At 37.2% G+C, this 12262-nt stretch overlaps 1 protein-coding gene across 2 annotated transcripts in view; it reads right to left on the reverse strand.

The window, feature by feature from the left end:
• LOC105564911 overlaps window positions 1-12262 on the reverse strand; it is a 159474-nt gene that overhangs the window by 31845 nt on the left and 115367 nt on the right. The window contains exon 2 of one of the 2 annotated variants that reach the window (XM_012017679.1): window positions 1518-1571. The exons of the other annotated variant lie outside the window; for it this stretch is intronic. Coding sequence (XP_011873069.1) covers window positions 1518-1571 — 54 coding nt within the window. The remainder of the gene's footprint in view (window positions 1-1517; window positions 1572-12262) is intronic. 2 annotated transcript variants of the gene reach the window in all.

Here is a 12262-nt window from a genome sequence, read left to right on the forward strand (position 1 = left end):
TGTCTTAGGCCGGCCTACCGTCCAATTCGAGCGCGTGGCGAGATGTGCGCATAGCAATATCGATCGCCGGGCGGTCACATCTTGCCACGCGCTCGAATTGGGCGGTAGGCCGGCCTAAGACAACGATTTTTAATAATTAATTACTCGTTAGCTATTACGAAAATCGCAAAATGGTACAGGACTTTTCCGTTCATCTCGATCCGTTCTACCTTCTCAAAAATTTTGTCGGATATGGAAAGACTCACCCTGTATATTCTCAGCGGCAGCCGGGAGAGAGAGAGAGAGAGGAAGGCGTTACCAGAATGGAGTCATTAACCGGCAATTGAAAAATTCGCGAGGCACAATCGATCCGTTTTACCGCACTAACACGGACATGATAGCTTAACCAATGAATGCAATAAAACTGGGATATCCATTATAGCCGGGTGTTATCATATTTCCATCCATCGTTTTGCGGACGAAGATATTTATATGTGGGTTATCGAATATTATGAGATGATAGGATACTGCAATTGTATTAAACGGGCATTCAATCTGTTAAACGACATTTTAATTGAACTCGTAGTTGCTGTATAACGAACGCATGCCATAGAATTAAATATAATGTACATTTCTTCTGCGCGAGAGTGAGAAGGGGGGGGAGGGGGGGGAGATGAGCATGATTGCAATAAAAAGTCGCGACAATAGCTTGAACAACGCAAACTGCGATGGCACAGAGTGACAAAAAAGAATATGAAAATGGCGCGACAAGCTAAGTTCTATCGATAAAAAGACGAAACTTCGTGGAACGTGTACTTCCCAACTCGTGACAAATATAACGGAAGAACTGCCCGGGAGTATTTTTCCCTGTTCCTGAGAGGTAATCGCGTCGAGGTAACTTCAGTCTCGCTGGTAGTTTGATATCGGAATTAGCGCCAAGTACGACGGGAATAGTCTCTGCGAAACGTTATTAAAGCACTTGACGTAATAGCGCCGTCATTAAACTTCCTCATTCGTTACGGCTGAGCTCTACCTGCGACGGGGGCGACGATTGATTGTTGCGCGCATGATACGTCTTAGGGGAAACAGAAAATTGTTGAGTGCACGTTAGCGATAAAACGTTGTGTAAGAAAAGTCATGGTTTAAAGCGGCGCGGTAGCCTCGCTCCCGTAGCGAAGATTATGTTCCGCTCGGCTTTTACCGAGATAGAAACGCACACAAATCATCAATGGAGATGCGATCCCCTTTTATCCTTACACGGAGGATATGACAGCGCAGCTTTTTCCTCCAGACATCACGGCGACTGGGCTTGTATATATTCTTTCGTTATACTCTGCTCGCTCTAGCTTGTTATCGAACCGAACGTCGAATGAAAGGCGAAGTACAAGGCGTAGTACAAGACAATACGAAGATAACAGGAGTGCGGATAAAATGAAAAAAGAAGCCAGACAATGGAGATCCCGCGTAGATTATCTCGGGGGGAGGACGGAATGACGGAATGACGTTCCCGTAAGATGCCGAGTTTGCGATTTACTCACGCACAAATTGTACGACAGTCGGCTAACTGCGCTCGCATTTTCCTCAATACATACCTGAAACAGAAATAACATTACGAATGTTAGCAAGCAAATCGATAATTTCAAATAATGTATGCAGGGTTGAGAAATAACTCGTTACTTGTAACGAAGTTACAGTTACTTTTCTTGGTAACGCTAACTTAACTTCGTTACTTTCTCTCCATTTGTAACTCAGTTACATTAACAGTCACTTTATATATTTTTGAAACCTCCACGGATCGCATTAAACTTTGCATTTGCGCATAAACGCCTTCATCGGCGCTTCACAATTCAAATGCAGATTTGATATTTTTATTTTTATTGCAAGAAAGTAACGATTCGTTACTTTTTGAGTAACTATAACTGTAACTTACCCAACCCTGAATGTATGTTGCAAATAATTAGCAGATGGTGTTGCATAAATAGAGGTACATTCATGTGTATTAAATATATGATTTAAACGAGACTCTAAACACAGAGAGACGCGACGAAGAGGCTTAAAATGCGACAAGTTCAAAATGCGGCACGAACAACAAGACTTAAGATATGGAATGAGAACTCTATCAAGGTCTCCGTGTCACTGGGGGAAATCCTGCGATCCTTTGGCACGTGAAACGCATAAAAGGAACGTTAAGGTGAACGGGCATACCCACCTGTTATGTGAGATCCTCACGCGATTCCACAATTTATCGCATTACAGGATTCTATAAAGACTTGACGTCGCATGTTACCTCTTAAGAGACTCTCCTTGTTAAATTGACATCTATATAATTTCAAGGGAGAACTTCAGAGATGAACGAATCGAGTTTATACAGAAATACTTAACGCATAAGCTGATTGAAGTGAATTATTTATTAATTATAATTCGTGAATTTTGAGAAGTGAAACGTATCGATCAGAAAAATCTCTCTTTCTCTTTCTCCAAAGAGTACGTTAATGACGCGCTTTCAATGTTTGTAACGATACAATAATCAGAGAGAAATGCACAATTAATCTTCTTTTTCTGTTATTTACAGATTAAATTGTAAGGTGCTCGACAAGTAAACGATTGCACCGCAGACGTGTACAATCCTCAAAATGTCTATGATTTATTGGACTTTACTTCAACACCGAAAAAATACGTACGTATATTATAAATAATATGAAATTTGAGCTCGAATATCCATTTTGCCTACATCTTCTATAGTAGTTTGCCTTGGCTTCTGCGGGAATAAATTACCTAGCGAAGCTTTTTACGATATTTCATTTTGTTATTCAGCGCGTGTCCCGCTGTTGATTCCGTTCGCAAACATCATCTCTGTTATAACACGTTAAGACTTCAAACTTTAATATTGCCAGTGCTCGACTGTTTTATTAAAAAGTATAAAATATCTCGTTGTATAAAAAATATATAAAGATACTAAAAATGCACGGAAAGCTTCTGATAATATTTCATGCGCCAAATACTATTTTTTGCAATGAAAACAAGTTTCAGTTTTGTCTTTTCTCTCATGATTTCATCTGTTGTTGACATTTTCGTTTTTCTTAAAACGATCCTACAAGCAATCGTGAGGAAGCCACACGAAAGTGAATCGGATACCGGGAAGAGGATTGCGAGAATCTCAGCAATCTATGTGTCAAAAGAAAGGAAGGAATCGTATATTATATTGAGGATAAGCAGACGATTGTATTTTATTTTATTTTTTTAGCTTTACTGTTCTCTCTTTGTTCGCTTTCTTTCTACCGAAGCTTTTCAGTGCTAACAAACACGATCGCAAAATTTTATTTTATACAATTCGTTACAATAATATCGAGCAAAATGTTCAGTTTTTATTCCTATATTTTTTGCGAAGCAGGAAGAACGCATACACTGATGATAAAATTGCATGGTCTACTTAAACAATATTTTTTCATTTAATTAGCTAAAATGTTTATTTATTAATTATAAAACATTTATGTTATGTCAGCGGAAAAATGCGGATTTTATTAACCTTTTATTCTACAATACGTTCTAGTATTTGCATTCTCATTTTTGCGAATGGTTTTAAAGAGATGGTACCAACAATTAAAAATATATTTCGAATGTATTTTGCATTGCGCTTTAAACTTTTTGCCAATTAAAACGTTATGCGTTTATTAATACATTTTAATTGAGGGCGCTTAATAAAAAAGAAATAGAGCAAAAATCTTATATAATATATTAACTAACTACTTATTAATATTTCGTGTATCTTTTCAAGATTGCACATTATCGTATTGCCACCATACAAATAAACTAAAAAATGAGAAACCTGACTGCTCTTTTTTTTAATAAAAAGAGATAAAATAGTATTTAATCTTAATATTACAAATGAGGAACTTACATCTTTTTTAATTTGTTTTAAGTGGTTAAGGGTTCTTTTTAGCAAAGATATTATGACCTAAACATGTGTGGCGAGATCTCTTTAAGCGGCAAAATCGACTTGACGAAATTAATTTTATTTTCATAATTAATCAATAATGTGCAAATCCGCGTGAACGATCCTACATAAACGATAAACGACCCCGCACTTGTTAGAAGTGCTAGAGTCTTAGTTTTCGAGCGAGATGAAAATCATTTTGTTACAATTTTTTTTTGTATATTAATAAGATTATATCGATCCGTGATCTTGGTCTAGGAATCGAACAACGCACGCACGCGAGCGTTTCTCGGCGGCATATCATGTTTCAAAACGCTTGGTACAACACGTGTTTTGTACACCTGTTTTTCAGAGCACCTGTCGCGTTACGCGCAAAAAAATATGGGCGGCTTTCTTTTATGCATGCCGAATTTTCAAAACGCTATAACTCCACGAAAAATCGACGTAATAATATCCGACAAAAATAGATCTTCTGAGTTTCGTGTCGCGCAGATGCATCCATTGAATATGTACGCTCTTGTTATGACTTGCATACGAGTATGAGATAAGAGGTAAAACACAAAAAATATATAGTAAAATATCAATTAGTAGAAAATAATTAATTAGTAAAAATCACGTAACTTGTAGTTAATAAATTGATACCAAACTATCACCCACGGTATAAAGTACAGATTTTAATTTGGTATAACTAGTACGAAGGTTCTTGGAAATCGTGATTTACGTCATAAGAAGCAGGTCTGCCAAATGACGTTTGAAAAAGCTGATAAAATCGTTAAGAGATTTCACAGTATAATCTTCCGAAAATCTCATCCCGTGACTTATAAAACTACTCGGCGATCACTGGGATGGTCCACCACTTACTGTGCAACCACCATGTAAGATGAAGGCTATACTTTGCCGTAACCATCCTTAACTTTCAATCCCGACAAGTTTGTCCTGCGTGTGTCCCCTAAGGCGATAGGCACCAGAGCGCTGGTGGACAAGTAAGTTTAGTAGAGTCGGTTAACTTGCCATCCTGTGCAATTGCATTGGGTCAAACCATTTAACGGTACTTCCCGAAACGTTTACTGCCTTCGGCAAGATGCCCGTCCGAACGCTCGCGGAAACAGGAAAGCACAACGGCTGCAATGACACGCCTCGGCGTTTCGGCAAGCGCGGCGATGAAAGCTAGGAACGAATAAAGGTGGGGTAGGTTCCCCCCGTTCGAGAGAAGATAGCTGATCAATACGTATAAGCTCATTTCGTATCGGGCGCAATTTATTACTACCCTGGTGGACTTGACAGCGTGGCGTAATGAGAGACGGGAGGAAATAGCGGGCGGCAGAAAATACGTGTTGAAGAGAAAATTTATCGATGATATTTAGGTCCGCACGGCCATTCCTGCGCTCGGAGTTAATGTCTTAAATTGGTTGTGAAATTTTTAATATCCAGTTAGCGAGATAAACACTAATTTTTACGGTAGGATAGACCGACGATTGAGCATGTCATAATGAGTGATAATAGTCTATAGGGGACGGCACGTCGTAATATCCGATGCATACCCGTAGCTAATTCAATCAGTTATCAGTTTAATCGCTTTTTGATTGGTTTTCACCAATCAAATTGGCGCAAATATTTTGTAATATCATTATCTTGCATTACTCGCATTATTGGCCCGTAGATACTTTAATGTGCATAAGTCTATCATTTTTAGTAACGAGTTTTACCTTGTAAACTGCTATTGACAAGCAGATTATTAGCACATCTTGACCGTTGTACACAAATTATTTAACCAATGTAGAAAAATTGCTAAACGACGCTAACTGGCAAATTCTAATCAAAGGTTAGCGTCGTTTAGCAATTTTTCTACATTGTTTAATCATGTACTGGCGTCAAATAATTCTTTATGTTACAAATTATTTAATCCGTTTTACGTTAATTTAGTTTAATTACTTAAAAAATATATTAAATGTACTGTCTATTTAGAGAATAATATTTATCCTTGTTTAAAGATAATTTTCATCACTGGTTTTGCTCTGAGAGAAGTAGAGAATTGTATCATTTTTATGCGCCATACCTTCTGTCAAATTCTCCGAGACAAGTGATGATATTCGTAATTGTATAACAGCTTTTTCGTGAATAATATTTTCTTTATTTATGCATATCTGCATATAACTACATGGTCTATCGTAAAAATAACCGAACTTTTTCAAAATAACAAAACAGACAATTTTTAGGAGAACAAATGTTTTATTTTATTCGATACATTCAGTGCACGTATCGCATACATCCTTTATGCGACGATACAACGATCTACACGCGATCCTAAAATAATGGGGAGTTTTTTTTTAAAGCGCCTAAAGTTAACCAATCAAATCTTGGCACATTTTATTGAGTGGTAAAAGTGTTGCCATCAATCTTTCTGATTGATCTGATTCTCAAATCGCAAATTGATAATCGTTCATATATTTTTACCGATATCAAACCTGAATATGTAAATTTCGAACAGTTTAATTAATCAACTTTGTATGCATCATAAACTTATTTAATTCAAAAACTATTAGAGCCTCAGTATTTTTTTAATATTGGAATTTTTATCTCAAAATGATTGAGAGTCTATTACTGGACTGTTATGACACGTGGAACGTCCTGTATATGTCTTATAAAAATTTAAGCGACAATATATCTCTATCGGGCAGAATATTATCGCTAATGAACGGTACGAATGTGACGTGGAATAAAATAGCACATGAAAGTTAACGAAATTAATTAAAAATGCAAGAAACAGAATTCGGTGTAAATTCACGTAATACGTTAAATATTTCGGGTAACAGCGATAAACTTGCTAGCCTACGAGAGTCCGCATTCATTGTTTATTTATTTTTTGGTGGTGTACAGCGCGCTATTGTGTACACGCGGTGCGCTACCATTCTGCTCGCCGACGCTCCAGCGAGCAAGTAGCGGTCTGAATCCGTGTAACGTTGCATTCCTACTCGGAGCTTGGAATATGTGAGCGTGCCATTTCAAACAATTTATCACTTAGTGAATTTCGAATTATTTACGAGGCCCTCTGCTTAATCTGCGATTAGCGTTAATATGTCAGAATAACGACTATTTCATTTTGGCGAGTAGAATAATGGAAAAACCATGATATGTCGACCATTTATTAATATTAATAATATTTCGTGTCTTTAACGGAATGGCATACGTTTAATTCCGCAAGTGCCGTACAAAGTGCCGCGCGGTTATCGTGTTTGGTAATTAGTGCGCGTGCAGTCGCAATTAATCACATTTCCCCAAGTATTGTGCGCAAATGTGAGTGCGCCAACTTATTTGAAAAGAAGATAACACCGAACGGCGGTGCGCTTGATGGTTGATTTCGGACGGTCAGGAATTAAGCGCAATTTTAATTAAAATATATATATTTTTAACTACGCTATAGTCATATAAATCTAAAGAAATGTATTTTAATCGAATAGATATATAACGGAAAATTAGTTTCGGTAGAATTGTATTTTTAATTCCATGTTTGTAGATAATTTTCACAGAAATTTCAATGTATAATTGGTTAGGACTCTTGGATCAATGTTTGAGTAAAATATTCTTAAGACATCATTGATTGCGCTTTCGTCGAAAATAACATACCTCTCTGTGAAATTAGTTTCATTTTTCTAATTAAAAAAAGATTAATTTAATTAAAATCTAATTAACTAAAAAAGATGCATAGAGTTATGGTTTCCAAGAAATTTTGTTCTCAATTAGTTTTATAAAGAGTTTCCATAATTTAGAGATGATGAAATTATTATTTGAAAAATTAGCAGATAATACTTAGCGATCGATTATAATATATAAAAATGGTTCTCTTAATTTGATCATTTCTTCCAATTTAGTTCGTCGTGTGTTAAAATCGTTAAAATTCATAAAGTGGAATCTAGTGAAATTCAGTGTTTTCTTTTCCAAAAAATTTCCTTATCTAAAAATTGAAGGAATACTTTTTATATTTATGAAATGCAAGAGCTTACAAAGTTATAAAATACTTTTTCTGTCACGAAAAATATACGTTTATGTTAATGACGATCTACTTGACAGGCGAATAAAAAATTCAATGCGCACGCACAATAATTGTTTTTTGAAGTTTTAATTACTTCGTGGACGCGCTGTTATAATTTGAATTTTATATTTGAATTTTTCAGAGCAGCCGCAGCGCAGTCGCAACATCCCTAGCGTATCGGTGAGTTTCGAATTATATTTTTTACTTCAATACGACGTAATGGATCTGTGAATTCTACGAACGAACATAACATCTCTTTCATGGATCCATTGCCTCGAAATGGGTGGGCGAAATTGAGGTGCGGATTCTGCGTAAAAATATGCGTACGCGAGATTTATGTATCACAGTTTAGATGCAACTCTAGTTGATTATTCTGCGCCTGGGTGTTCAGCATATCAGAGCGACCCGTGAAACCACCTGTTTAATTTCGCAGAAACCTCGGATCTCGCTCCGAGGGATTTCTGCGTTTTCAGGCTCCGACCGAGATCTCGTTTAAAACCTACAATCGTATTCCTTTCCAGGTTCGCATTCCCAATTCATTACGCCGTAAATTGCAACTAGTACAGAACAACATTTCCACCATACGAAATGTTTTTCTTCATAAAAACAATCATAACAAGTTTATCGACCGATACACTATTCTGATTAGAATTACTTTTTCTTGCTCGATTATTTAAATTATAAAAGTCAACATAATTATTATTTAAGATTCACGGCATTTGAGAATAAATGAAATTAAGTTTAAGAGATTAACACCAATTAAATGAGGAGAGCTTGATGTTTATTTAATTTCAAATGTTACAAATCCTTTCTGATGTGTTAGCCAAATGTAATTTAGAGATATCCGAGTATATCAATGAAAACATCCAATTTGAATTGCCCTCGTCAGTGTTAGACCACGTTGCCAGTATTTTAAGTGCAGTTTCGGAGCAGTACAAATTAATTCGTGGCTAATGTAAATTTATGGCAATAACTTTAATAAACCGATATTACAACCGTTAAATCTCGCGCGCATTTGGCATTAATTATCAGGCACCAAACTCAATTTGCTACACTTTGAGCACTTCGAGATAACGATCCCGTAGCTGCGCCAAAACCAGAGCAATTTACCTATGTGTAGCTTACGTTAGTTGCTAAATTGACAACACTATTTAAGTATAGTATACGCGTACGCTTAAGGCTACCATTTTCATCGCACGGCAAACGTTACTCAGCGCGCTGTTGCGAAAATTTCCAGATTCGCAAAAGCGTATCCCTTCTCTGCGTTTCCAACCTAATTGCGTCAGTATACGCAATGGTAGAGATGCGGATTCACTGTATCGAGAAATTTACATATTTTATCTCGAAACAAGCGCGTTGAAGCCTCAACTGAATTTTCTATCTCAGGCGGAGCAAACTGTTAAAATTCAATTCTGAAAAATCAACTACGAAAACAAAAATCTGATTTTATATCTGACATTAGCAAAGGTATATATATCGGCGCGCAATATTTTTCATATTTCGATATTACCCGCATTCCCACATAATTTAGTGAATGAAATATCTAGGCTGAAATTCATTAGTTTCAAAGAGGGAATTATAATTCCGCGAATATAAAATACGCTCGAAATGGCATGTAGTATTGCAGGAGCTTTATCAGCCCTCCATAAAGATTCGCGTTTTTCGAGCAATTATCGTCGTCGAAAGCCAGTGCAGTGCGAGATTAATTGAATTACATTTTTTCCTACATTCCTCTCTTTGTATGCTTTTAATTCCGCGCGATTAATCGGGGCATTCATGGAGTAAGGCAGGGCACGAAAATGGACGAGGGTTTGAAAGCGCCTCTCAAGGAATTAAATTCAAGCTTTCCGAGAAATACGCGGTCACTGTTGTCCAGTATCGCACTCGCGCCATTTTTATTCGACGAGTAACACGCGAACAAAGTGAGAACAATCGTTCTTGATGCTGTGCAATTTATTCCGACGGCGAGTGCGCCGTTTAGAGTTTTAACCCGACGGGCAAAGATAGAAACTCGTGCCTGTTAGAAGCGGCTTTATCACATTAAACGGGCGCGCGTTAAGTGTTCATTCTTTTAAGCGCGCCGTGTACCATATTGATTTCGCGTCGGTCAGGCGAAAAATTAAAAATTATATCGCTCTCATTGATATTTCGTTAATTCCGCACGCGTCGTAGACGTATACCAGTGCTGTCTGTGCAATCCCGCGAAGAAGGGGAAAAAAAAGAAACAATCCCGCGGAGAACGTAGTCGTTGGCCATTGTAACTCCCGTCTTTTTAAAAAGCAAGGCGTAATGAAATTCTACTCGCGTTAATGGCTAGGTAGTAATTTAATTTCATCGAGAAAAGGAACAACGTAATTCTATTTCCCTCTGCCGTATACGTGTGATATACTTCATCTTCAGACTCCGAAGAAAGGGTCAACGTACAATTTATTTCAGCAACACAACACATATATCGTTTCCACCTTTACGCTTACGCGAATGGTATATTTCCTCGGGGTAAAGGCACCACGCGGAATTACGTCAGGAGGTTGATATTACACTTTCTCGCACGTGTCCGTGTCATCGAAATCGTGAAGGTTACTTTAAATCATAATTTCTGGTACATTAGCGACCGTGAATAAACGTAAGCAATTACGTGAATACATCGAGTTGCTCTTAAGTATATTAAATTACCGCAGAGATCAAGCGCGATTATGCACTTTTGCACGCAACGATGTAAAATTATTCATGGAAATACCTATTCGCTAAGTAATTTTCAATTAGACCCCGACGTGACGCGGGGACCAGCCAATAAGAAGCGTAAACTTTTTTAATTAAAGGCCTGTCCCCAGAGTTTTAAATGAGTTAGTGACGCTGACGGGTAGTAGTGGAAGGAAAGTGAATGAAGCGTGTGCGGGAAGAAGTGGAAGTGGGTGCCAGATAAAACGGGATAGTAATGGTAGTATTCTGCGATAGACCACGATAGGAAGAAGGGGTAGCTTCGAGTCAAGTATCTCAAACAGAGCGAGAGCTCTATTCTTCGCCGGGAGGAGAGAACGCTACGGTTATCATAAAATCACTCGATTTAATTGCCGCGACCAGTTAACAAGTTCGCCGCGGGCAGCCTTTGTGCGATGACTTCGATTAATCGGCACAAGCATGAGAGGAGATAATTTAAAAAATGCAAAACTTGAATATAAATAATCTCGCCCCTCGACGAGGAAGAGTATCAAATCTGTTTTGAAATTTATAAAATATTTTAATTTATTCTGAAATATTTAGTCGTTTTTTTCTTGTTATACCGAGTCGCACACAAATTTCGAAACTGCAAGTAAAAAATAAGATTTATAAGGCCAAAGTAATCATGTATTCCGGTACAGAGTATATCTTATGTGGGTTTTACTTTAAACCTTACGCCTTGTAAGTTATCACGTCTATCTTCCTCGACGATAAAGGAAAGACGCGAATAGATGTAGTGGGTTATTTCACTGGTGTATGCGAAACTCCGGAACAAAGCTGTTGGGATATTACTGATCTCATTAAAAAGTAAGTGTCTACCGGCGTTACGCTCGTATATGAGGCGATACAGCGTCCATAAAGGAAGTTAATGGTTAAAGCAACAACTCGATATTAGCAACCTCGTTACGCACGAAATTTTTTATGATGCAAGAAGGAAAAAGTATTCCTAATCACGGTTATATCACGGAAGACGCGATGTAAAGAATGCACGAGGAAAAAATCGTTGAAAAATGAAAGCTCTTTATTTATCAAACAGCTGCCTTTTTCCTCCGGAAAGCAATTAATAAACGTGAATAAATATGAATAAAATTAGAACCTAATGAGGAATCCGGATTATGTTTAGTCTCAAATTCTTTATTTCAGCTTTTTGGAAAAGTTAACGATACAGAAATTTCGTAGATGCCATTTTGTTACGTATACATTATACGTCATACTTGCTCATTTTGTCCAAGAAAAATACAAGCGGCAATTAAATCTAGAGAAAATGAACGCGGAATATTCATGATACGCCGCTAAAGCGCAATCCTTAGGCACGTATATAAGTATTTTAACGAGGTAAAATGAGGTATCTATATGCGAAAGCATACCTTTCCTCTTTCGTAACTCGCTTCATTTCAGCGGTGTATTTATAAAATTTTCCTTCTTAATTTATTCTCCGTGACAATTATATCCAATTAATCAATAGCGATACTAACGAAAGCAGTCGATCCATCTTGATTACATTGCTAACGATAGATTTGTAAAGGAGTACAGTGCATTAATAACAAACGCCGAGAATCTACCTGTTCGAGGAAAGATATGATTGGCATTAAAAAAATATC

This window comes from Vollenhovia emeryi, unplaced genomic scaffold (genome assembly GCF_000949405.1).
Source record: "Vollenhovia emeryi isolate VEMERY1.0 unplaced genomic scaffold, V.emery_V1.0 DF939158.1, whole genome shotgun sequence".
Classification (NCBI taxonomy): Eukaryota; Metazoa; Arthropoda; class Insecta; order Hymenoptera; family Formicidae; genus Vollenhovia; species Vollenhovia emeryi.